A 27,985-nucleotide genomic window follows, 5' to 3' on the forward strand; every position below is an offset into this window, starting at 1 on the left:
AACGTTCTGCTGTGCAGTCTCTGTGTGTCACTGGACTGCAGTAGCTTTTATTCTTGCAGGGTGACCGAGAAGGGCCCCCCCGTGCCCCCACCCTTGAGGCTTAACCCCCATCTCAACCACTCCATGAGCCTCGAGGAATGGGTTGCTCCTAACCTGGGCCCCAGAGGCTTTGAGCAGACAGCCGGCTCCGGAATGGTCCACCGGGATGCGGTGGGGGCTGGGGGGGTCGTCGAAGCGCAAGCTTGGTGTGAATACTTAGAGGTGTGCTTGTCTGTCTGTGTCTCTCCGAGTGTGTGTATACAGTATGCTTTGTGTGTGCCATATGCAAGATACGCTTCGGTCAGTGTGGCATTTAAGCATGTTGCCATGGTGATGACCTGGGGTGGGGCCGGTCGTACCCAGGGCTATGACAGATTGGCAAACAAGGTGTGGTACAGGGGCTGCGGGGGCAGGAGCGGGAATGGGGAGGTGGAGCCAAGCACAATGTTCCCATCAGTTGGAGGAGCAGATGGAGAGAGCCAAGGGCTATGCTGACGCGGGGTGGCTGTGTGGAATGCTGGGGCTGCGTCTCCCCATCCAGCCCCCCCCCCCACCCGCTCTCGTGGGCTCCTTCCCCCCAGGACTGACACAGCGCCCCCTCCAGACAGACAATGGCAGTTTGGCATGATGCTGCTCAACACAGGCGGCTGAAATGGACCTTTTATACACTAGGGATGCTCCTGAGGGAGAGAAACACACTGATGGTCAGTTTTCACACTGGTGTGAACAGCCGCAGTGAAGACAAAAGCACTGGGGAGAATGCCATCTATAACTCTAAGGTGACCCTCCTGGATGTCGCACCGTATTTTTAGATATTTTAACAGTGCTTTTGTAGCTTCTAACCTGACAGTGAAGCATAGTAAAGCTGTCTAAATGCTCAGTCGGCAGGGGGGGGGGGGGGGGGGGGGGGGACAACAGGTCCCTTTTGTTAAGTACAATCAGCATTACTTGTAAACACATTCTGGATAGCTTTAAGAACTTTTGGACCTTTCCATAGACAAATACCATCCAGTGAATGGGAGTCATAGTTGGTGTTTTGGAGATTAAGACTCGATAAATGAAATTATTGCAGTACCATTTTCAACTGATACAACAGATGCTTTTAGTACATGTCAGTGACCAGTAGTTTCATCCTAAATAACCAAATCATTTATTCGGCTAGACATTCTAACTTAGCCATTGAGGTCAGATATCCTGGATTAGGGTACTACGGCAGGGCCCTTCTTGGGACTTCTACAAACTTCTTCAATTCATGTACAAGAATAATGAGAAATTTTAGAATTCATTCACTGTAATAACACTAAATAGGGGAGAGCAGCACACCTGTACCTCCACGGGGACACTGACCTGTGTTAGACTCCAGCCTGCTCCATGCTGTACTGCAGGTCAGGAGGCTTGTAGCTCTGGAGCATGTCGCTGGTGCAGGAGGAGGGGTAGCAGGCAGCTGCGTGGAGTTCACCCTCCACATCGCACACTGTGAGTGAAGAGGCAGACAGGTCAGTGCCTGAGAATGTGGTCAAGTCGCTGTGGCTACCGCACCTCGTGTGTAGACAAGCGAGCCTTTGTGTGTACCTGACTCCTCCCTGTTGCGCAGCTGCTGGCTTCCCGTAAGAGACGACTGGCTAAGGATGTCAGACATCCGGGCGGAGCTCAGTGCCTTCCCAGCCAACAGGCTCATTCCACTTATGGGCTCAGCCTGATCCTGCAAAGGGGGAGGTGGTAGGATGAGTCAAATATGGCCACAGAGCAGAACCACACCACGTTTGTCGGTGTAATGCATGCGGAAACTCACGTAGGCATCGTCACAGGTCTGGATGGTATGGTGCCGCTGCAGGGGTCCCCGGGGCCGGTATCCATCCCCTTGGGGCCCCCGGGTAACATACCCAATGCCGTTATGGTCAGGTACGTCCATGACCTGCCCTGAGGGCACACACTCAACATGATCACCCCCGGAGGACTCTGTAAATGAAAGCAAACCTCAAAGACAGCACCAGGGAACTGTACCGAACGCATGAGCTTAAGCGCACTACAATCTCTTCAGAAACATCTGTGAAGTTTCTTACAAAAACAACACACTTCGTATATTTTGTATTATTTGAGCCTGACGGGGAGATGGAGAAACTAACGTTTTACCTTCCAGCAGGGTACTAAATTGCTTAAGCTCATATATTGTAAGTGTTTCAGTGTAAGCCACTGTAAGTACAAGCTTTGTACAAGGTGATCACACAGTACATATTCATGCTCATTAAATTTCATTAAAAATTGTCTATATGCTTCCCCCTCTATTCTCCAGGCAAATTTTAATTTTTCACTGTTCTTCTGGACATCTTCCACGAAACACAAAACAAACAAAATATAAACAAATGATTAACAAAGGACGCAAACATGCACAGGAACTTTGGGGCCACTCTGTAGATCACATCTTGTGCCCGCATCTGTAACTCTTCAGCCGTTGTGAAATGTGCTTCTGTTTACTCCCGAGTCGTACATCGCATTGGAGAGCAGCGCCTGCTAAATGAATAAAAGACTATTTTCTGTGCAGCGATGCTGTGTTATAGCTAACCTCTGGCCGTGGTGGTGCCGCGTAGATACGGATGCCTGTGAGGGGACTTGCTGTAGGGAGGGGAACCCCGCGGAGCTCCCAGCAGCTCATGACCATCGCCACAGGCCACAGCCTTGGTGAGCAGGCCCTCATGATAGCTGGATGGCTCGTCCTCCTCCATACTCTCAGAATGCGGCAGGGAGGGGCCTGGGCACTCAGGGGGCCGGATCTGCAGCAGGTGGTGGTAGTGTGGTGGGGCTGGCTGGCCAGGGGCCTCCAGGGACTCGCCCTGGCTGAGGTGGCGCAGCAGGAGCAGCTCATTATAGTCCTGGGGGGCGCTCTGGGCAGACGGCGGTGTGGGCCGGGGGTTCTGCCGCTTCAGCAGAGCAGCCAAGTCTTGAGGGGGCAGCCGGGGGTCAGCGTGGCCACTGAGGGAGTGCCGCGGGGACAGCAGACCCTGCAGGGTGGGTGTCACGTGCTGTGAAGGCCTGTATTCCGGAGGGGTGGGCGAGAGCAAGGCCTGCTGCAGTGCTGAGGGGCTACCGTAGCCTCCGCTTGCAGCTGAGCCACCACCCGTCTGGTAGGCCTCCAGCCCTGGCACTTTAAGGGAAGTGGCTTGTAGGTAGGGATTGTTGTACCCTCCAACCACCCCGCCCCCAGAGGGCCCCCTCCCGCTCTCCCCGAGAAGGTGAGGGTTGAACTGGGCTGGGTCGTAGCCTGGGGTGTAGTGGAACCGGCTCAGGCTGCGACTGTAAGAGGAAAGGGTGGGGAAGAGAGTGACAGCTGTCACCCCGTGTCATTGCTAACTACAGTGTACATCATCTAACAGTTACAAGTATGAGACCAACCAGTGACCACACTGTAAAACAGAATTTATACGCCTTGCTCCTGCTTATCATCTCACCCTGACAGAAAGAATAGCAGCTCTCTGATGAATAACAATTATGTAATTGGGTGATGCGTTTTCCTTTTAAAAATTAATTTAACTTCCAGCAAATATTTCTCATTTTACAGTGCCACAGGCTGGTAGGGTGCACTACAAACATGACTCCGTGTAGTATTCCAACATAAAACTGTGGGCCAGAAACGTGAGCTGTGCCTTCTACACAATGCTGCGTGTGGCCAACGGAAAAGGATGTGCAGTGGTACATTTTGCTTCGTCACAGTAACACTGTGAATTATAGGCAGTAGATATTTCATGAGTTCACAATAACAGGCCTTTTTCAAAGAGAGGACCTTTCTGAAGCAAATTCACAAGTTCAGCACCACTGTAAAGTGTGAGTACACTTGCTGGAAAATAGTTTGTGTTCTTGAGGCATTTGAACAAGCGAAATGAGCAGACGTGTTCCAAGCTCTTCGGACCGACTGAGTGATTCCCACAGATGCAGCACACCTGTGTGTTGCTTTGCCTTCACTCTTCTGTCCAGTTTGTAACATGCAAGCATCAACCAGCTTGCCCAGATGTACTCACGCTTTTCACTGGTGCCATAGATCGTGCTATACAACCGCAAGCTCTGCTCAACTTTTCACCACCTCTCAGTGATAGGCTCCAAATACAAGAATTCTGTCTGAAGGTTGTCCGCTAGTTTCACAAGACAAGTTCAACTAGTTTTCAACATCCTAGTTAGCTGCTACCAATTGGGGTCAAGTTTCTGACACTTACATTTCAGTCAATCATTGTAGGGTGGCAAACAGCTCGAAGCCCTTTTGTGATGAAGTCATCTTTTGCTGTCACAGGGGGTTCAATTTAGGTTTTACATTTTTTGGAAATGTTCTGATGTTCCTTTCAGTGGGATTCCACCACTGGCTCGAACCGCCAGCAAGACTGACCTTCATAAACTGGTACAGAACTGTATGAACTACAAGTCCCAAAATCCATTTGACAAACTGCTGTGCCCTACCAAACACACCACAGGTTCCATCACATGCCAATGGCTTATGGATTGCTTCAGGAAGCTTTTAAGAAGCAATAATAAAAGACATTATACATGCTGGTTATCTTATTTATGTATAATTTTTTTTTTTTTTTAGAAAAGAAAATGAAATACAATCAAGATTCACAATGCAAAAAAACAACATTGTTACTTATGGAAGGGCTGTACATATATAGATACAAAAAGTGATACAAAGAGAAAGGGGATAATTTATATAAAAAAAAAACGTGCCAATAAAGGAATAAATGATGAGGTGAGGGGCATGCATGTCGAGGGCCATTGCCATAGACCCCAGTCAGTCAGTCACCTGTGGGTCTCTGCACTGTCGGCACTCAGCTGCTTTCCCAGTACCCTGTGAGAGCACGGCGTGGTCAGGAAGCTTTGTCGCTGGGCTCCGCCCCCCAGCTCTGCCTCCTGCACTTGAATGGTCACCTGCTGCTGAGGGACGGCCTGGGTCATACCCACATTTCGGGGTAGGCCAGGAGGCTGCTGGGGGAGGGCCATACGGGGGAGGCTGGTAGGCGGCGGGCTCCCGCTAGGGGTTTGGTACAGGTTGGCACCATGCTGGTACTGCACTGAAGATGGCCCACCTTGGGAACGGGTGTCAGCAAAGAGAATGAAGAGTGAAAAGTTAGAGGTTTCTTAACTATGATATGAAGATCAGATGGTTGAAGAGAGGAGGGACTCACCATGGCCCTGCATTATTCCTGAACTTCCAGGAGGGGGGCTCTGGTTCGCCTGTCTGAACAGGTGATTGCTGGGATGCGTCGGGGGAGGGCTGGAAGGCTGGATGCGCAACCTAAGACAACAATCAAATCAAGGTCAAATCTAATTGATAAATATTACACAAAGCTGTCTGTTGTCTCTGCTCAAGTATTTGTGGGTACTACAAGTGGTCTTCAGTCTGTGTGTCCACATCAGTGGGACACTCATTCTAAAAGGAGGAACGAAGTCGACTGAGCGTACCTCTGAAGCTGGTGGGTCAGGTGGCCGGGCTGGCTCTCTCCATGTCCCAGGGACAGGGCCTGTCAGAAGACAGAGGATTGCAGTGAGGGGAGGCAAGGCAACAAAGTGAGAAGGAGCACAGTGCACACACAGCACTTGAACAAAATCGCCATCCAGTCATATCACATAACTACAACTTAGCAAAACACTGCAAATGCAGAAACCCATACTGCCTTTATGTATTGAAAGTCTACCATTTCTCACGACAGCCCTCTGCACTGCCAGCTAACTGCACCCGCAACACAGTATCTGCATAAGTGAACAAAACAGACTGCATCATTCTGCGCGTGTATGCAGGAGTAACAAGGGTCTGCTGACACAGACAGACTGTGATACATGACCACGAGGAGACATGACTGTGAGAGTGGCCACATGGGAGCCACCTGGATCTGCTGGTGTAGGATCTGCTGCTCTTGCTGGTATAGGACGTGCTGCTGCTGCGTGTGCTCCATGAGCTTCTCGTCCTGCGGTGTGGAGTACATCTTCTGCAGCTGCTCACACTCCTGGGCCATCAAGGAAGACATGGAATGGGGGGGAAAAAAAATACTGACACGAGGAAGGAGACAGTAGAGACACACTGATATACAACGTATAAAAAGGATGACGGTATAAGAATGTTTAATGAATGGCACAATGGCCGACTTCTCAGAAATGCATTTCAAAACACATGCTAATCATGAATCAAGGTTTGGCAAATTTTTGCCATATCACAAGAGAACAGCAAAATAGCAGAGCAGATAGCACAGGTGTCTCACAGTGCCTGGACTGTGCCACTGAACATGGAATCGATCGCTGCTCAGTTTGTATAAATTTCACGTGTTCATATGGGGTTTCCTCCCACGTGCAAAAACATGCAGTTCAGGTGAACAAGTCACTAAGATTGTTTATTATTGCGTGTGTCGCATGGCCATCGTGTATAGGTGGCTGAATAACTGTACAGAGTACAGCCTAGTGAATCCAGAATTCTGTAACGATAAGGGTGTAAAGTTAAATACTACACAGTAATCACTGTAGGTTACACTGGATAAAAGCATCTGCTAAATAAACAAATATAAACGTAATTTGAGCACAGACTAAAGTAAAGCTTTGCACAGCTACAGTAAATGTATAATTAGTGCAATATGAATTGAACTGCATGAACCTGCATTATTTTCTGAATTTAGAAGATCCTGCAAAAAAGGTTATTCAATTTCACCACTGTTTTACCCCCAAACAGTAAAAACATGGTACAAGTGGTCAAGACAGGTCTGTGTTCACTGTGTGGGAAACCATACGACCCCAGACATAAGTTCCCAAAACAGTAAAATTTGAACCCTCAAACTCACAGCAAAAGAAACAGTAAGGAGGACACAATCTTCTGGCTCCTCATATTACTAATAATTGTGTTTCAAATTTTCAAAGATACATTTCCCATTTTATTTAGTAATTATTTGAACTTATTTTCTTCAGCAGATTCGCAGAGCAAAAGTGACCTGCGTTTATGTTCCCAGCCAACAGTGGGCAGTAAAACACAGTCAAACAATACTGGACTGTGGGACTGTCTTAATCCATTTCCAGTGTTAACAGCTCATGGCTAGTGTTCCTGAGTGTGAGAGATCAATAATTAGAAATGTTGCATATTTTTATGGGATAATAGTGTATCTTTATTTTCAGTAATTTTACATTTGACATCAATTTTATTGATTGTAACTAAGTGACTTTAGATTTACAAATCAAGTTACGAAGACATCTGATCCCACTTCTGTTCATAAGGGGAGAACCAAGAGTAAAAGCAATGTACTACTTTGCTATGCGAGAAAACGACAGTCCTGTGGCTGATCTCAGATAAGCAGCAATCCTTTGTCAGCCACAAACCTGCTTGAGTTGCCGGATGAGGCTGCTGTTCTCAAGGTGGGCCTTGAAGGCCTGGATTGTGGCAGCTCCGTCGGAAAAGCGACGCACTGGGGAAAACCTCTCCATGGGTAGGTGTAGAGTGTTGCAGTCCTTGTAGCTGGACCTGCGCAGGACACACACGTGCACGCACACACACCCAAACACAAAAGTGCGCAGATGTACACATACGCAAACACACACGCACAGACAAACACAGACATGCAGGCAAGGACGATTTTACACGCTGAGGAGTCACAATCACTGGTTTCTCCTACTGACAAAACCATCATGCTCAGGGAGCACTGGAAAATAACCACAGGCTGTAGCTTTAAAAAGACCGGAAGTCCGCAGTGTCTGTCCAACACAGTGCTGAAGCGGGGCCTCAGCACCAGCGCGTCCACCTGCTGTTGTGTCACCCAGTACTCCCCATGTCCCACAGTGACATTCTCCAAGTCTAAGTGAGACTCCTCTACTAGTGACAGATGTGAGGGAACAGCTTTGGAGACGCTTGCCTAATGGGGGCCCCCCTCGCTGAGGGAGTGTGTGGGCTCTCTTTTCCCAGGAGTGTGTGCAAGTGTGCCATGTCAGCTGGGTGGGGCCCCTCACCGGCTGTGCTGATCCGGGGCCCAAGGCCTCTGCCGGCCCCCCTGAGGCCTCTGCGTGTCTGGGGGTGGCTCAGTGGGCGCCGTACTCATGGGTGCATGCATCGTGTGCCGCTTGGAGCTGTTCGCCAAGTATCTGGGCCGCAGGGAGGGAGACAGGAAGCAGTATTCACTAGTCAGCTCTATGGCCATGATATGGGGCCTAACAAGAGGGTGCCACAACTTCTGGCAGTGCTTTATTATATAAAAAGAACACCCCCCATCTGAAGCTATTCCAGACAGGCTATAAGTGCGGAAGCAAATTGAGGTAATTTGGCATAATTTGAAATGAGAGTTATTTCAGCCAAAGGAAAAAGTATGATTTTTCAGAAAGCCAAAGCATAAAGGAAAAGAGGAAACACAGTGGTTTCCAGTGGCAGAAAGCAGTACTGCAGCTCTGCACTCACTCCCAGTAACCCAGGCAACACTCTCCACTTTTCTCACCCGACGCAGCCAAAGCCAGCAGATCGCCTTCGCTCAGCACAGAACTCACCTCTGCACAGCCTCCTGGTCCGGCTCTCCATCTGAACCCTCCTCATCCACGGGCGCAACGGCTGGGATTGGGTGCTAAAAATTGGAAGGAAGATGGAAAGAGTGAGAAGAACAAGCAAAAATGTCACATAAAAACAAACTCCAAAAGATGAAATCCTAAGGTGTTTCAAGACACACACACCAAAACACAACATACTCACAGGGCTGGCAACGAGCGGAGACTGTCCACGGGGCCTCAAAAGCTGTTGTGCATGTAACTGGATGTTGGCCCCCCCGTCCGAGGCCCTCCTGCCCAGGGGCCCCATTCCGTTGAGCAGCTGTAAGGTCGGGGGCTGCAGCAGACACTGCTCCTATATGCGCAGTCAGAAAAATGCCACTTACAACAGACTCCATCACTGGCACATTTATTAACAACACACTTTTGTAGTATAACAAATATTTACAATTTTACTAACATCTGTACTCATGATTACAAGGTATAATATCCAACTCTGTTCCTTGGCACTGCTGCTGTACTCCTCATTTGGCTGTCTAACCTTTAATAATCTGGCTGTGTAAATGGCCTTCAAACAACTGTAAACTATTAACCTGCTCTGGAAAATGTCACATCAAAACACACACACCCTCTTATTATCCCTTTCTCAGTTCCAAACTCAGCCGTGTCCCACCTTGTATTCCAGCTGCTGAGTGGGCTGCAGGCTCGGTGTGGGCACCAATGTGTGTGCGTGGCCCACGTTTGGGGCAAGAGGGGGAAAGGGAGGTTGGGGGGCCGCCCGCAAGAAACCTGGGGCCAGCTTTTGCAGCTCTTCTGGTATGTCCTCCCTGCAAAGACAGAGCACACTGGCCCCGGTCAGCATAAGATCGCACATTCAGCACAGTCATTCAGGGACCCAAGTCCAGTCAGCACAGTTAGTTGGCACAGTCAGCACCCTCAGTCAGTGCACTGAGCACAGTCAGCACACAGGATGTGACACAAGGAATACAAGAGCCCAGGATTACTAGCATAGTCAACACCTCTTAAACACCAAACACAGCACATCAATAAAACTCAGGAGCGAGTGAAACAGAGGAGGACGACGACGACGAAACAGAGATAGCAGTATTTCACAGGGAAACAGGAAGGCTGGACAACAGGAAGATAGCCCAGAGGGTAGCCTAGTGGATACCTGGGGTCGGGGACTCCCACTGTGTGGCGCCGCATGGAAAGGTACCGGGCCATGGCTTCCGGGGAGGGTTCCTCGCTCTCGTCGCTGTCCAGCGCCATGGTTCTGTCCGGCTGGGATGAGAGGTTAGAGTCAAACAAGTAAAGACAAAGAGGATGTGACTCCAGGTCCCGGAGAGACAGATCCAGGTTATAGCCTCACAACAGCCAGTTTCTTTTGTTAAATGATCATTTCTTTAGACAGACAAAAGTCAAAACAACCTGACATGACAAATGTATTCTTATTCAATGCATATAGTAATATGCTATGAAAATGAAGATACAATTTTTTCTCAAGTCAAACATAACCCATATACAGCTGCAGATATTTGTTTAGGATTCAGTGTATGATTTCCAAGGCAGTTTATATAAATATAGACTCCTATTGCCCAGTTCACTGTTTAACTATGCTGGCCAGTAGCCCTGGGGGTGGTCTAGCTAACTAAACTGCAATATTGGATGTTTTAATAGCCGAGTAGTTAAACACAGGGCAACCCAACACATAACTTCTATCAACTGACAATATTTTACTGCTTGTTAATGTATTTCTAGAAAGCACTGTAATAGCTTCGATTTTTTTCATATTGTTCTGTGTTTACTAGAAGTAGTTCACTAAAAAGACACTAAAAAGAGTCAGTGTTCATAGTGACAGCAGTCACCAGGAATCTATTAGGCCACAACTACACTGGAACTACTGACATTTCATCCATGCATGGGATTTCTGAAGGTTTTAATTTTATCACAATATTAAATATTTAACATTACATGTCAATAAGTTCTATTTTGTTTCCTGGTTATTTATATAAAATACAAAAACAGGTCTATAAAAGAAAATTCTAAGACATTTTAAATGTGTTTCACTCAAAGGCAAAATTCTTAACCAAATCTTTTCTTCTATCAATTCTTTTCTGCTTTCCAGCAAAATCCTACATGTTATATAACCTGCTTGTTCTAACGGTTTGAACGTTCATAATTTGATATATAGTTTGCTTTAATGCATTTATTGTTTCAATGGAGACTGCAAGAACTATGACATTTGGTTACATCCAGAGATTGGTTTGGTGTGAGTGGAAACCGACCTCCACAATCTGGTTCTCTGGGTTGATGAGCTGCACGTGAGGGACAGGCATGCTGACCGCATTACCCTGCTGATCAGTCTGCGGAGAGAGAAATGGGTCCCTGAGTATCATGTTGACTTGGTTATGTAACAACGGTACATCCTTCATTACTGATTGGCTGCTACCTGCACAGGGTTGATGGGGTATCCAATGGGCCGGGGCGTGGGAGGGGAAATGCGCAGGGTCTTGTGCCTCTTGAGTCGGTCACAAAGCAGACTGTAGATGGCACTGTAGTGATCGTAGGCATCTGTATGCAGCGACTAGGAGGGGGACCCACAGGTGAGAAATGTGATCATGCCAACCCTCAAAAGCATTACAGGAGAGCTGGAACTTTGGCCCTCGTGTGAGCATACCTGAAGTACGCGTTCGCGGTCCAGACCCATTTCTACCATGGCCATCAAAACCTGCTCGTTGATTAGTTCTGTCTCCCGATCCGACTTCACCTGCTCACACTCCGCTATCAACTGGAGGGATGAAGGATGAGGGAAGAAGGATGAGGGGCAGACATGGGTGCAGAGAGGACATGGGTCGGGGAAGAGACATGGATGATGGTTGGGTAAGGGGCAGAGCGAGGAAGGGACACTTGAGAGCAGAGATTGGGGCCTGATGGGGAAAGTGTCCAGTCTGGTATAAGAACACTGGTGCAGACATCAATCAAACAGCTGTGTGGGGTCATTGCACACTAGAGGAGTTCAACTATAATTTATAGGGGCCATGAGGTCTGTAGCTGTAGACCCCCCCCCCCATCCAAAGCAAGGGGTGGGCTGAAAATGACCAGAACATAGGCAAATCAGAAAGCTAGTCAGATGTAACTTTCTAGTAACACTATATTATCATTACTACTATTAATTCAATTAACTCACGCCTTTATCCAGAGCAACTTCCAGTGTTGGGTTTGCATACTAAGCAACTTGCAATGATTCACCTATATGTACAGCCGCGTAATTTTTACTATATCGATTCAGGGCAGGTACCTTGCTAAAGAGTCATAAAACAGGAGAAAGGATTCGAACCCGGGCTGTTTCGGTGGAAGGTGACTGCTCTGACCCCTACACTACCCAGTTTGATGTCTCTGATCACTGAGAGTGCAGGGACCCTGCAGCCCCCATTATGGCTGTACACAAAGGGGACTGTACAGCCACACAGAGACACACAGGAGAATGTGGTTTGTAAATGGACCACCGGCAGCGCTCACCCGTTCAAACTCTGGGTCCGGATCACCCTGTTTCATCCACTTGTTCTTGCAGATCTGCTCCATGGAGAGGCGCCGACTGGGATCCAGAACCAGCATGTGCCGTATCAGATACTCGCAGTCTGTGAAAGACACACACCAACAAACTCACCGTTACCGCACTGATCGCAGCGTAGCACACCAGTGAATGTAATCTGCACAACGATAAGCTTTGTGTCACTGTGACCGGTGCAGTCAGAACACTGAGCCAGAGATGCATTCAAAAGCACATTTTTTAATGTCTTTTTTCCTTTAATGCATTTAGCTGCCTGTTCAGCGCTTGGACTCTTCAACACAGAGAGAAGCTGAAAAGCCGACAGGTAGGGAGACCACCGACACATCCGAAGAGAACAAAATACCACTGTGCTTACAACGCATCAGTGAATCACAATTTTGCTGATTATCCTTAAAACCCAACAGTAATTGCAGGTAATGGAGGCCAGCAAAACCTCTGGGATACCGACCTGATTACATTTTATTCTTTCATGGTAGCGACATTAAATATAATCAGCTGCAGTTTTAGTCAACTGACAAGTCCATTCTTTCAGTTTCATGGAAAACCATTTTGTCTTAAAGATGTGTAATTTATGCATCATTTGCCCAAAAAAAAAAAAAAAAAAAAAAACACCAGAAACTTGAAATGTATATCATATGTAGGTACACGCAAGTAAAAATAGGATTTACAAAAAAATTTAAAAAAAACTTGAAAATCACAGGACAGCAAGGGCTATTAGTATTAAAACTATTTGCAAAAAGTGTAAAACTGCAAAATGCTTAAACATGAAAGCACTGTGCAACACCATTATCTGAACAAAAAATCTGACAAATACTAATAATTCATTAAAATCCGATTCCACACAATAAGATATCACATGCTCTTTGGTGATTTTTTTTTTAAGCAGAAGCCTGTTTTTCAGAAATTTGTGGAAATGTGCTGTTTGCAGCAAGAGATAAGACTACATATTTTAAGTATTAATCTGAATGCCCTTACTTCTGTTAATCTATACATTGCATATTGGGACTGGAGCTGTCTGTATGTCAATGTCCTTATGCTACCTTTTCCCCAGTCCTGAATCGAAAATTAAGATTTGAAGTTTAGCTGAGAACCACTTGCAGTCCTAGATGGAAAGGCTTAGTACTAAAGGACACAGGGGGAAGGGATGGGCCTCACCTGTGGACATGAAGAAAGGGATGCGGAACTTGCCACTCAGCACCCGGGCCCTCAGGTTCTGCAGGGTGCTGCCGTCGAACGGCAGCGCACCGCACACCAGCACATACAGCACTACGCCCAGGCTCTGTAGAGAGGACGGGGATGGCACGAAGGGGTGGATGTTTAGGAGGGTCATGGAGGTGGAAATGGGAGTGGCTGAGAAAGAAGCCATAGAGGCTGTAATACTCACCCAGATGTCCACCTTGGGCCCGTCGTACTCTTTGCCCTCAAAGAGTTCTGGAGCAGCATAGGGTGGGCTTCCACACCACGTCTTCAAGAGCTGGCCAGGGGAGAAGATGTTGCTGAAGCCAAAATCTGTCAGCCGGGGGTGGAAAGGGGAAGGGGAACCGAAGAGGGGAACAAGGAGGAAAACAAAAGTGACTACGAATCACGTCACACTGCCATACCAAAGGGCATCCTGGGAAAATCACACTGGTGATTACATAATGGAGCACGACAATTCTCTTTTAGTTTTAGTCTCATTTTTACTGACATTTATACGTTTATCAACTTTTCTCAAAAGACACAACGTTAAGTTTGTACAATAAGTTTCTTTCAGTGATTTACCCATTTACACAGTTGGGTAATATTTACTAAAGTAATTCATTGATCAAAGGTACTACAGCAGGACTGAGGATTCAATCCTTGATCCGTCATTCGCAAAGCAACACTTCTAACCACTACGCCACCTGCAGCTGAAATGACTGACCAACCACACAAATTCGTTCAGTCTTCAATCAAAAACTTACAACCAGAAAAGTACCTTCAGGATTTGCTGCTCTTCACTGTTCTTTAAAACTACAAAGACAATGTAAAAACATAGACCATGGCTACATCAAAGTCTTTTCCTTATCTTCCACCATTAGCACTCTGCTCCTTGCAAACACACCTGCTATCTTTATGTTGAGGTTGTGGTCCAGTAAGAGGTTCTCAGCCTTGAGGTCACGATGCACGATGTTGCGGCAGTGGCAGAAATATACAGCCGCTACGATTTGCTTGAACTTTCGCCTTGCATCCTTCTCCGCCATGCGCCCATGTGCCACCAGGTGATCTGGAAATGCATGGAGGACCAAACGGAAAAGGGGGGACAAAGGGAGACGGGAGAATTACGGGACAGTGGTGACCAGATGAGTGTAGAGACAGAGACATGTTTCCAATTGGAATCTGAAATATAATTCTTTCTATACAAAGAAATAAGTATAATTTTTTTTTTTTTTTTTTTTTTTAAACATGTTGCACAATAGCACCATTGCCTCAGAAAAGCTCAACCAGACGGGAGAAAATAAAAATTCTCACCAAAGATCTCCCCCCCACTGGCATATTCTGTCACCAGGTAGAGGATCCTCTCTGTTTCCATGACCTATATGACATATGAGGTATACCATTGGACACAAAGAGAGAAGACACACATGGGCAGAGGAAATATAATCCAAACCCATAAATAAGATTCATCCATAGAACAACTCTACTCTGCTATACTCTGATTTACCCCTGAAGAGGCTGGTAAACCACCAAATGGTGGTTGCTTCTAAAGCGGTTTTTTTCTTCCTCCCTATTTGGGCAATTGCTGATTAAAGCTTTCGCTGAGCTGCCCTCTGTGCTGTAATACTAAACTGTAGGGTGGAGAATCGGGGAGTGATTAGGCCAGAGATCCACAAGAGCAGCTTGTCAAATGCCTGAGTCAACATGAAAGTCTGGTGGGATGATACAACTGACACGTACAGACATGTAAAATTTCTGCTGGCACGAGATGAACGGCTAGTCATCCCAGGAGGCAGATGACCTGACAGAATTTACAGATTTACACCCAGATAGCATCACACAGGCTTCAAACACAATGAAGCCCTTCAGTAAAACAGCGTGAAGACTACCTGCACCGAATGCTTGGCTTCAGCAAACAACATCCAAACACTTTTAAAGGAACACACAAAGTGAAAAACTGACACACACAACCTGACATACAGGCAACAAGGTAGATGTGCCAACAGAATCACCTGGTAAAGGCGAATGATGTGCGGGTGCCTCAGCATCTTCATGATCTGCACCTCTCTAAAGATCTTCTTCAAGTTCTCATCATCCAGCTGGGTTTTATCCACTATTTTGATGGCCACCTGTAGTAGACACAGAGAGTCATAGTTTTAAAATTCATCAAAAGAAGTGTGAGGTTTATGCTCAGCCATTTCACATATACTTAATGAAGGGTTAACAGGACTCAACCTGCATTTCTGTGTCTGGTTGTCCATAGGACAGGTATTTTTTACATTTTACACGTGAAATTAGATTTTGGACCTGTCCAGTTCCGGAATATTTTGGAAAGACTAAAATAAGTATATCTGGTCCAAACTTTTAAGTAAGCTTTTCGCTGATAAAAACTCTTTCTGAGGAGTGTTTAGGCTACCTTATTTCAGATTGCCTGCCAAAGCATTAACCAATGCACCAACAAACATCATGAAAAGTAGAAGATTTCCAGAAGAGTGAAAAAGCTAAGAGAAGGAAAACAAGCTTCAGATTATCTTATGGCTTCTACATCTACCATGGTTGAGTCACAGGTGAACATCAACATTCTGGTTAGAGCTGAGAAGAGTTCTGGACTTTCAAATTTACACCATGTCGTAAATACTCCTGCCAGGCCACTCAAGAGATCCAGGTATGCGCACAAAGCATGGGCTCTCAGAGAGGCCATGATACCCTGTTCCCGTCGGGAAAAAACCCCACTGTTGATCCCCAGCCCACGGAGCTGTCCGGTCTGGTGACGTTAAAATTTGCATATATTCATTCAGAAAATGCTGTTCTACAAGGCGATGCATAACTCAGTAAACAAAAGTGCATTCGCCAACAGAGGAAGACTTGAAGATGCAAGTCTCAAATTACAGTCACTTCGTCCAATACCAGTTTTTACCGGCATACATTCCATGAGTAACTGCATACAGAACCCGCTTCATGTCGCATCGAACTAATAAACTTTGAGTTACTAACCAACTCTCTCACTAGGTTTGTAAGTCAGGGACTAAAAGTAAATGTCTGCATTTAAAATATCCTTGTAAACTGTAACCAAAGTGAAGCAATTAGCACTAGGAAAAATGTATTTTGGAACAAAACTGCATTTCATGCAATTAATGGTGTCACAAGGTTTCTTTTTGCATTAAATGTCTTAATATCTTACCTTGATTTATTGTCTACCTACTTAGCAGATAAGAATCAAAACAATTCTACCTGTTCAACTATTAAAACTTTAGCAAATTGCTTGTCTATGACAGTCGGACAGCCGTTAATGTCGAGTCCCTGGTGACCGTGGGTAAGCGAGAAAGAAACGGTATCTAAGATGGCCCTGCTGTGGGCTGGCATCCTGTGCAGGGTGTACCCTGTCTTCACCCATGCCTCTGTGCCAGGCTCTGGACCACAGCAACCCTCATCTGCTTCTGTAGTTAACAACAGATGGACAGGCGGATGAAGGTTTGGTTCTTACCTCCACACTTCAGTGGTAGCACTCTACTAGCCCACTAGTCAATATCACAACAGCACAAAGTCTTGTATTTCATTCGACAGATTCTAATTGTATTTAACATCAATCACAGGAGGAAGGTGAGAGGGAAGGTGGACAGACAGAGACCGCAAAGGTGGTAATGAATGTGCAGCTCTCCGCCTCTAACCCGGTTATACCCCAGCACTAAAAGCACTGTGACCACATTACGGAGAACAAAGACCACGAGGGTTTCTGAATAATACGGAATGGCCCGGCTACAAGCTGCAAACCCGCGCGCCCATTTAATTAACGTTTGCTGCAGCGCATCTCCATTTCCAGCGGTCAGACATCAGAGAAGCGCAGTGTTATCTTTGGTTTGTTTCACTGCATGCCGGTTGGTGTGCGACAGACAAAGAGAGGAAAAGACGGGGTGAAGGGGGAAAGGAGGGATGCGAGAGAGACAATGAAAGGCAGTAAAACTGCAGGCCCAGAGGGTAGGGAACCACAGGAATAAAACTATTTCAATACAGAAGGCTCTGTGACAGTTTTATTGGGAGAGGAAGAGGAAAAGAGATGGAAGGGGCAGAGTAGAAGAGAAAAATTAAGTAAACAGAGACAGACAACGAAGGTTCATACAATACTACCTAGCAGAAAACACTGCTGTAGTTCTTTGTACGGTACCAGTTTAAGAAGAGTACATGTGGGTAATCTGGGCAATACTTGGGAAAAACTGGACAAAAGAACGAGAGCAAAGCAACCCACAAGGGTCCCAACTCTAAGGGAAGTGGTGCAGAAAAGCTGGGAAGACGTTGCACCTCATTTCCTCATCAAGCTTGGAAACTGAATGGCAATGGGGGCGGATGGGACTCCTCTTCTGGGACCAGCAGTCTGACCATAACTTCATTTGTTTGTGAAGTCAGTACCATTTTACAACTAGGTCTCAAAAAATAAAAGTTTATTAATAAAGATGTCCCTTTTTTTAACACGTTAAGTACTGCAAAAAAAAATGCTTGTGGTTCTTTAAAAATACATTATTTCCAAGTTACATTAAACACTTTCAGAGGAAAAATAAAACGGCTAAAAATAAAAAATAGGTAGGTCTCAGCAAACTTCTATTTAGTGCCAACTGTTGACAGATTCATTCCATGAACATGTCCAACATTTGTCAACTTGTTATTGTTCAACACTCACCAATACTATGCATGAGCTATAAACATTGTTGAATGAAGGAGTACGGTTTTACTGACATCTACCCTCCGGAGGCGTAAACACTAGTTATGCTTTTTCCTAGATAAATTTTTAAAACTGGTTAAGAAAACACAGCTGAAAATTATTCAGGAAAAAAAAAAAAAACTATGAAAAAACTGGAAAATGTTTTGTCTTCAAAAATTTGTCATTCAAACACCTTAAGAGCCACTATAGTTTCCAGAAAATTCTAACCTTTGACTTGAGGCAACAGTATTCTTTCTCTTATCAATCCATCCAGCCGTCCATCTGTCTGTCCAATTTCAATAATCACTTAAACTCATCCTGAGCAGAGTTGCAGTGAGACGGAGCCTATCCCAGAATCGGTGGGCGCGAGCCTAAGGGCGGGCAGACCCAGGATGGGATGCCAGTCCATCACAGGGTACCTCCGCATACACACAGAGTCGCTCACCCATTCACACACTACGGGCAATTAAGAGTTTGAACGGCATGTCTCTGAACTGTGGGAAGAAACCAGAGCACTGCGAGCAAACCCCCGCAGACATGGGGAGAACATACAAACTCCATACAGCGTAAGTGGAGATTGAACCCACATTCTCTCACACCACCCAGACACAGAGGCTGTAGCGCTGCTTGCTGAACCACCGTGCCACCCTGGTCTATAATCAAGTGTTATAATTTTGATCTGGAGAAGAACTGAGAGTCGATGGCCGCATTTAAATTTTCTGAGCCCAAAACATGCCGGAGTGAAGTATTCAAATAATATTGTGACAAATGAGGCAAAAGGAATGGGTAGGCCAAGCTATGAGACGTGAAGAAAAATAAAAAATAAAAATGCGTGCACACCATACCAGATGTGTGTCAAGTAAAAATGGGTGAACGAGATTACATCATCACAGCTGGAATGCAAGTAGTGCTAATAATAGGAACAACATTAGCTAAGCCTGAAATAGCCTTTGCATGCAGACAAACAAACATACAAACCTATATCGTAGTCTTGAGCAGAGCACCATTAATCCTGGCTGGAGGGGGAGAGGTGAAGCGGGCGAGAGTGATCTCACCCCACCGGGGCTGGGGGGAGAGGTGGGGGGGGGGCAGGCTGTGCAAATATGAAGCAGCATTTATAGCCAAGATGGCACAGGGTGCAGAAAACGTGCGTGCTTGGAGCGGTGGTGTTCTCAGCAGACTGCTGTGAAAAACATTCCAATCCTACCGATCGCCAGAAAGGACAAGATCCCGAAATATCTCATGAGAGTGGAGATGAAATGCAAACAATGGCAAACAATTACCCCTGAAGGCCGAAGCTCTTGTGACAGAAGGCCACCAAGGGCAATGATAATACCCTGAGGCTGGAGCAACATGCCCTGGTTGGTCCTCCAGGAGTCATCACCCACCTAGCCTTATGTAACAACCCCACCCCTTCAGGGATGAGCCCTTTTTTTTGGGTATATTAACAACCTCAACCACCCCCAGAGGCCATCTTTATCCTGGGTTTATTACCAGTCCCCACTGTTGTAAGGGTCATGCTCAAGCTTATTTAACAACCTTTTCCCCTCCAGACATCAGCCCTCACCTAACTTTAGGAAACAATTCCTTACCCACACTGGAGCAAACCAAGTCCATTAACACCACAAGACAAATCTCTCAAATTGGCCTAGACAGAGAATTATACATAAAATCTATGTATAATGCTTATATAAATTTTATGTCGTCATATATAATTTCCTTGAGTATCCAAATGCAAAAAAAGGCTACAGTAGATGTAAAAAAGAAAAAAAAAATCCAACAGGATTTACAAATGATCCCATTCTCTTTGTCTTATTTAAAATAAAAAATAAAAAAAAAGGGTAGCTGCTGTAAATTATATGCCCTGAAACAAAAAAGTCATATCTTATTGCAACTGCTACCTCAACAAACTGCAAACTGCACATTACCTAAAGAGGTATGCAGAGGCTGCACGTTCATGAAAAGCTCATCCTACAGTACATCCAACAACCTATTCAAGGACAGATGGGACACAGAACAGTGTAAAACCAAAGATATCACCCAGTGTTGCACTCTACAGAACACCACTGACCAGAAGGCATCTGTCGCCTGTATTAAGGCCAACTTGAAGAAATTTTCCCAACTACCCACAGTGTGCACTCGGAGTCCATCATGAACACTCTCCATCCATCTGATCCATTTCTATGCAAATGCGTTACAAGCCGGGAAATCGACACGGACAGCGTCAACACCGATGGCGACAGATCTGAACACTGTGTTCAGTTCATCCTCGGAGCTACTTGTCTCTCAACAACCAATTTGTCTCCAGGAGGCTCGTCATTACAAGGTCTCACAGGAGAAGTTCACCTTTCTTTTTTCACACGACAGGAACGACAAGCCTGCCAGAAACACAAGGTGATCAGGAGACTCATCACCAACGAGCAAAGGTGCCCATGGACTACGAAGGTGGTTCACGTCAAGACGCTAGCCTTCCAGGCAGTCGGCCACATGAACAGGAAACACCCACCAACGTTCTCACCTGAGACAACGGGTGCCTGGGGTCACAACGTTGGCTGCAAGACCCAGCCACCTCAACGGTAGCTTTCAAAACAACATCAGCTTCTCCCACCTAGAACAGTGAAATAAGGCCAAGCTGCGTAACCTGAAGGCTCACGTCTGACACCAAGGGAGGAGGTCTGCTGTTGTACCCTTAAGCAACATAATTTAACTGCTCCAGTAAAACACCCAGCTGCACACAGGGATAAAAAATAATAAGTTGCTTTGGATAAAGGCATCAGCTAAGCAATTAAATTATTCCTGCAACATCGTGCGTTTAACTCTTCCTTTGGCGCCCACCTTGCCGGAGTTGTGTCTGGGGAACCACGAAAGCACAAGTCCTAAGCAAACACCACTAATCCTGTTATGAATTTGATATATGGTATTTAACAGGCTGATTCACCCTGGTGAAAACACTGCCACTGTAATGACTCATCTACAAGCTGAATCCTCCGCATGTTCACGTTTGCACAGTTAACAAGGAAGTCTCCACATGCGGGACAAGTTCTGCTTCTCGTATGGACAACATTGCCTTTTACCACATGAGCTTACATTAAACACAGTGGAACCAGCTTACATTACATATATTTAGCTAACTTTTTTTTTTTTTTTTTTTAAGTAACTTTAAAAAGCTTTACTCATTAAAACAATTTTGCCAGAGCAATTCAGGCCAAGTACCTCAATAAAGCATACTGCAGGAGGGGGTGGGATTTGAACCCTGTAGAGTGCGAGGCAGCAGCTCCATCCTCCACGCTACTTGCTGACTTTCATTCTAAGGTTCAACTTAGATGTTTGGGTATTCATCATGAAAAGCACTAAAGTACGAGTAAACGTGCGCGAATCCATCCAGGGGAGCTGCAAAGACCCTAAAGCTCCTCTGTGGTTCCACAAGGTCTTGCTGATCATTCTTAACAGACTCCAAAGTGACTGGATTGTCACTGTTTTACTGCTTCCCATCAGATGAAGCAGAACCGGGAAGGCCTCACGGCAGAGCGTGGTATGTTCCGTGTCAAAAGGAACGAACACAAACAAACGTTGGAGGCAATGATCCAGGGAACGGAGCTGAAGCCGCAACGGGGGGTTGGCGGACGGGCTTGTATCGCCAAAGCAATCTTGGGACAATATCTGAAAGTACATCCCTGCAGCGATACCATCGCTCTGTCAACGAGGCCTTTTTGCCTGATTGACCGTGGTCCCGTTTGGGTCGCAGGCCAACAAACGTACACGCTGTTCACCACAGCAGTGTTTAAACACAGCAGCATATCTCTTTACTGAAGAGAACTGCCACGTCAGAAAGAATTCCCAGCTGTATTTTCATTCGCTGTACAATATCCTGAGACTGAGTGGAAAGTGTTTACCCTTTAAGTTATCGGTATGTTCTTTAATGTGTGAATTCACTGTAAACACCCCCTCCATCAATAACTTTACTTTGACTGCAGTCCTCGTCATCCTCTACCGTCGCATCTGACAAAAAAAATTTCTAGGGGAAAGACCATGTCTGAAGCGCTGCTTTTGTGTGTTGCTGGATGAGCTGTTTTTTTTTTTTTTTTTTCCCGCCGAAACTGGAAATGATGCAGCAGAGTGAGAGCGCACGGGAAGTCCCCCACGAACGCATCCAAACAAACTGGAACGCGTGAGTCAGGCCATTCCGATAGGCTGCGTCGTTTTGAAGACCGTGTAGGAGTGGCGTGGGCGTAGGTGGGCGTGTGTGAAGGATTGTTTGAGCGAGATGTGCGTGTGAGACTGCTGGTGTCAGTGATCCCGGCGTATGAGGGTTGCCTCTTGAGTTATGCTGCATGGTGATCCTTCATTATTATGCAGTTGAAAAGGAATAAAATGGTTTAGCTTCTTTCGAAGTACACAAGATCGAAAAAAAAAATAAAACAATTCCGCACATCGGAAAATGCAGCCTTTGCTTGTGTGTCCTGAGGGCGGTTTTATCTCCTGGAAGTGATGTCATGAACATTTTTGAAGAGCGATTATCTCACAATGAAAACAACTTACAAGACCCAGGTGGTTGTTACACCACACTGTGCCACACCAAATGGTCTCAAAGTGTGGGGTCTGGTTCCCTCTGCCGGGGGTCAGCGGGCAATTTCTCATTACTTACAAAATGACACAGTGGTAATAAGCAGTATCTCGAGAGGGGTAATACAATCTATGTAGCAAAACAAATATAAATTAAACCACATAAATACATTAGCAGGCAATGTCAATTATTTGGATGGATTTTTAGCAATATTAGTATAGTGCAGTACGGTGGAAATTGGCTAGGGTCATCACCTTACAGCTGAACCTGGATTCAAATTTTTCCTTTGGCTGTTCTCTAGAGCAAGGTAGTTAACTTGAATTGATACACTAATAATGACCATGCTGTATAAAAAGGTAAACTATTCTAAGTATCTTCATATACAAACCTGGCATTCTAAGTTGCTTTGGAGGAAATGTCAGCTAAAGGAATAAAAAATTTAAAGAATTTTTGGCAGGTGTGGGGCAGGTTTTATAAGTCAGTGGTATGGCCTTTTTTTTTTTTTAAGCTACAATCAAGCATTCTGCCATCCAAAAGTTGAAGCAGCGTTGTGTTACCGAAAAAGACTGAATGCTAACCCCACTCTCCGAGCGTCCTGGAATCCAACTAAGGAATGGCATAGCAACTGTAGAGTTGGTCCTCAATCAGACCACCCCCTCAGAAACAGCAGTTTCATGGAAATATTCCATAGCCTCAAGCAGCATCTCACCTTCTACATTACTGCAAAGGCAGCCTTTACAAGTCCGATGAAGCGATCCTTCGGCTGCCACCATTTTACCATCTTACTTGCGGTTTCGGTTTTGCAAAGGACCCATCTACAGAATTGCCTCAGGGACAACCCCTGCCCCTGAAAGACACATCACCTTACAACACTGAAAACACCAGGCAATTCAGACTAGCTTGAGTACCATTACTGTACAAGACACTCAGATCCATGACCAGCCTGAAGTCTCAACAACCAGCGGACAGTACACTACCCGCTACGATCAGGCCGAGGGGAGAAAAGTTGACATGGAAGTAAATAAAAACAGAACTCAGAAAACATTCCCATCATCATCGTTGCATTTTCCCTCTTAAATGTGCGACCGACAGAATTGGCCAGAGAGGAGAAGATGATTTTCCAAAAAAGGTACAGAAAACCTGATGCAGGCATAATATTTTACAAAACTCCCCAAAAAAATCCACGGCAGTTCAGGACAACACCCATTACTGTAAATTCACTCAGTGGTGTTGTAAGCAGAGAAATGAACAAAAGGAAAAAGGAACTAAAAATGACTGACTGGTGGGAACGAAGATGAGCGTGGTACGCAATTCGCCTCAACAATACGAGCAGCGACCGAGAGCTCACCTGCTAAGCAAGCCCACCGAATGACAATAAAACAGCAGAAGGATGCAAAAAAAAAAAATTTTTTTTTTTAAAAAAAAACCACGAGTTACCTAACTGCGGTCGCCCAGCTGCCTCATCCCTATCACGAATCAGAGCCCGGCACAGAGGAGGGAACGAGAGACGGAGAGAGGAGGAGAAAGGAGTCTGCATTCTGGATGAAATAAAAAGGCACTGCGACTTTGCCTTCTAACACAGGCAAGCTGCGACACGTCGACCGCTGCCTCTAAATGGTACCCGACTGTGGAGACAGTTCCTTGCCAGCACTCGGGGGGTAGGGGGGTGGGCAAGATCTGGGTAACTGTGCTTCGGGGAGGCGGGGGGGGGCACAGGTTACACGTCAAGTGACAAAGTGCGGCGCAGTGTCAGCTGTCCATGGTGCATGCTGCTCTCTTCCTCAGCGGATCGCTTTCACTGCCGCCTGGATTCTACCCATAAGCCACCGCTGTCTGTCGGTTTAATTCCGATGAAGCTCCTTGGTCAAGGGCAGAACTGCAGCATACCAAAACCCCCCTGGTCCCAAGTGCTGCAGTCCACTCCTGTAACCTCCCAACACCGCTGCGAAACCCGGGCTGTCGCGCAATCGGCAGCATCACAACCAGCACGGTCTCAGTCGGGGAACGCTACAACTGTTTGTTTGTTTGTTTGTTTGTGTGTGTTCCGCTGCGTGTGCGCGTGTTTTTGCTTTACATCCCCTACCAGCTCAAGATGAGAAACAAGGCCATCTGTATTTGCACATACCCTCAAAAAACAGTTGGCAGGAGAGTTAACATACAATGGGACTGCTCACATTCAGCAAACACGGGAAGAAGGAAAAAAAAAAAAATCAATACATCAAAGCAACGCGCGCGCGCACACACACACACACACACACAAAAAGGTACAAACACACAGAAGTGACCGCAGCAATTTTCCAATTGCTTACATGGCGCTGAGGAGCAGTCTAATCAGCGCAGTTTCTGTCGGACGGTGCCGTTTGCAGAAAGAATTAGCTTTGTGAAGCAACACAATAAAACTGCAGTTACATAACAGGCCAGAGCTGGACTTTGGATTTGCTTAACGCTGCAAAAAAAATGGCTGCAATTATAATATGCGGCTCACACCAAAGACCTGATTACATACTGTCACTTGAATTTGAAGGGCCTTATTAAAAATCAGCAAAAGTAATGTGGGCTCAAATCATTCCCAGACACGCTAACGTTAATAAAACTGCAGATATAATCACCGCATCCTACGATTCATTTTCCCCCATATTTATTTTGGCACTGAGGAAAACGGGGGGCATACTTTCCCATTCCGGGTTAAAGCAAGTTACCAGCAGATGATTTTCACACAATGTAAAAAAAAAAAGAAAATCATCAACTGTCTATTTCTTTTTTCATTAAATGACCCCACTGGTTTGCCTAACAATACCTTTCACTTTCATGCCATCATCAACCTAAACACACACACACACACACACACTCAAAGATCTGCCTAAGACAAAATGAGTTCCTGTACGCTGGAAATATATATTTTTTTTATTCATACAATACGATTTTAAAAAGTTAAAGGAATCACAGGTACAGAGCAGCAGATGTAAGAGAGGATTTGTTGTCATCCCTCCAATCCCATCAGTGATCCGTTAAAACGTTCGTTCTTACTGACACACAAATGCCCTGTCCAGTTCACCCCTCATGACCCCCTGGGGAAGGCGCAGGCGCGCACACACGCACACACTATCTGCAGCACATTGCACTCTGTGACTTATGATTTCATTGACATGACAACTGCCCCGGTCGTCTCCATACCTTTCCCAACGGTGACCTGTGAACTCCAGAAGCAACGGGAATCAACATCACACCCTGTCCCCGTTCCCAGAAACGCCACCTCCGCCCGGCCCGAACGAGACCTAACGCACTGCGCCGGGCGCTCAAATTCTCCACTCTACTGAGATCAATATCCTCACCAAAATCGAGAGGCTTACTTGACGAAGTCTTACGTAGCAAGAGGAACGTTCCATTTATTTGATCGCTTGAGGATTCCATCATCCACTGTCATAGCGACCGGATGCAAATCAGAGGACATGGCCCATTGTGAGGAATCCCAACACGTGACCTTTTCAGCATTTTGGGTTACCATTTGGGCTACCATTATCAGTACTGTAGAGTTCTGGTACCGCTAAGAGGTACTGGGAAGCATCACTGTCCTCTAGGGCACGTGATGGAGCTTCCTCAGATCCATGTGACCTCCCCCTCTCCTCCTCCACCAGCTCCAGCAAAACCTCCTCTTGCAACCTCAGGAGGGGCAGAAAAGCCTTGTCCCTGCGCTCTACAGTCTTAACAAGCCTAGCAAAGATGACCTGGTCAACGGGGGGTCTACACATGGGTGCTCCGCTGGTGTGCGGCTGCATATGAATGATGGAGACACAGAGGGGGACAATGTGACCTCTGGTAACAGTGGTGATGCGGGGGGGGGGGCAACTGGTGTTTGATGGATACGCTCAGTTCAGAAACATGTGTCATACGTGACGGTGGCCTCCGGTGTGCGTGTGACAGGGCAAGAAGAGCTGTCAGTGCTGCAGGATCAGACAGGAGCAGATGACAACCTGGCAGGTGCATCACTGACCATCCAGTATGCCATAGCCCATCAGCAGTGCGCGTGCAGGCACGCACACACACACGCACGCACGCACACACACACAGACCAGATTGTGGTTCACTGCTGCACAGACACCCACAGTGTGCAGGAAACCCACGGGACCCGCGTGGGGGTCCTGGTGTCAGCGCGGAGCTAGAGAGGGGATCTTGCATTTTCTCTGAACAACCCGATTTCTTTCTCTTTCTCTTTCTCTTTCTCTGCACACACACACGTATCCACTCAGCCACCGTGCACGCACGCTAAAACACACGCAACAGACTGAGACCAGGCAGGAGCGACGAGGCACAGGAGCTGGAGACGGAGACTGAGCTGGACGGAGCTGGAGTCTTTCGCGGTTTCTCTGCTGCTCAAGGTTACGCACGGCGTAGGGAATCTACGCCCCGAGCTCCGCACACTCGAAACATGCAGCAGAAATTGCGGCGAAAAATAGGGCGAGAACTGCGCGGTGACCCTCCGAGATACCCCGCTTTACCCCGCCGCGCCGTCCTGTCCCGAACCATCCCTCCTTTCTCCCTGTCCTCTCACCTCCGCCTCTGACTTTCGCCGGCGGCGGCCTCCCCTCCGATTCGCATCGCCCGGCTAACTGCGCTCGCTCGACCTCCCGGGCGACGAGCAACCCGCGCCCGCCGACGGCCCGTCCGTCCGTCCGTCCCTCCCTCGTTCTCCACACCCCCGCGCGGGGCCCCACCGCCGGACCGGGCTCGCGGTTCTCCGGCACCCGGCCGGCCCGCAGGCCCGAGCGGCCGCCGCGACTGAGGCGACGCGCGGCGAACCGACGGCAGCACCGGGGACGCCGGAGCCGTGACAGGCCGGACGAGAAGGTCCTCGACGCCGCCCGCGCTCAGGGCTCCTTACCTTGGCTTTGGTGACGATGTGCGTGGCCAGTTTGACCACCGCGAAGTTCCCCTTGCCGATGGTCCGCTCGATATCGTAGTAGCCCACCCGGGCTGGGGGGGGCCTGCTGGCCGGGAGGTGGCCGGAGCTGGCGAGGCAGCCGGCGGCCGGGGCACCTCGACTGGAATGGCTGATCCCGGAGGAGGTCTGCGACCGGCTCTGGGGACCCATGCCTGCGGGGGCCGGGCGACTAGAGTGCGTAATCCCGGCCACTGTGGCTCCAGCTGCACCTCCGCTAGACACGGCCGCCATCTTCTCTCGTCTCTGCGGGAACAACAAGCAGCCTCGCGGAGCGCGCAGCCCGGGCACGCCCCCGCCCTGCGTCACTCGACGAAGGTTGCTTCTCCGGAGCGCCCTCTCCAGGATGTTTCCATGGCGACAGCAGGCGTAACGATGACTTCACTGGCCCTTAACGCATATTGGGGTTGCCCCGGCAACCGAACTGCGCATCACCGTGCCGCCTGACAAAGCGAGACGAGCTTTGTCCTGCAGTGACAGCAGCGGTCCTTCGGCGCGTTCTCCCCTTACCATCCTTTAGTACCC

General features: G+C 47.2%; 1 protein-coding gene across 2 annotated transcripts; it reads right to left on the reverse strand.

Moving 5' to 3' along the window:
• Window positions 1-27,983, reverse strand: sik3 (SIK family kinase 3). Of its 2 annotated transcripts, XM_029255499.1 has the most exons (25): window positions 27,404-27,983; window positions 15,280-15,396; window positions 14,582-14,645; window positions 14,175-14,336; window positions 13,476-13,600; window positions 13,247-13,370; window positions 12,040-12,158; window positions 11,198-11,308; window positions 10,970-11,104; window positions 10,806-10,883; window positions 9,692-9,801; window positions 9,194-9,347; window positions 8,726-8,875; window positions 8,527-8,600; window positions 7,999-8,130; window positions 7,375-7,516; window positions 5,904-6,023; window positions 5,482-5,540; window positions 5,205-5,314; window positions 4,823-5,105; window positions 2,603-3,330; window positions 1,832-1,998; window positions 1,612-1,741; window positions 1,387-1,513; window positions 2-719 (listed from the first exon to the last, which is right to left on the reverse strand). In XM_029255499.1, exons 1-24 carry the CDS (start codon window positions 27,692-27,694, stop codon window positions 1,392-1,394), a joined length of 3,807 nt encoding a protein of 1,268 aa, XP_029111332.1. In that variant the 5' UTR covers window positions 27,695-27,983; the 3' UTR covers window positions 2-719; window positions 1,387-1,391. The 2 variants fall into 2 exon arrangements, with proteins under 2 accessions (XP_029111333.1, XP_029111332.1); XM_029255500.1 differs by lacking the exon at window positions 7,999-8,130 and having other exon boundaries at window positions 1-719.
• Between the last annotated feature and the right edge of the window lie 2 nt (window positions 27,984-27,985).

The sequence above is a fragment of the Scleropages formosus genome, chromosome 10 (genome assembly GCF_900964775.1).
Source record: "Scleropages formosus chromosome 10, fSclFor1.1, whole genome shotgun sequence".
Classification (NCBI taxonomy): domain Eukaryota; kingdom Metazoa; phylum Chordata; class Actinopteri; order Osteoglossiformes; family Osteoglossidae; genus Scleropages; species Scleropages formosus.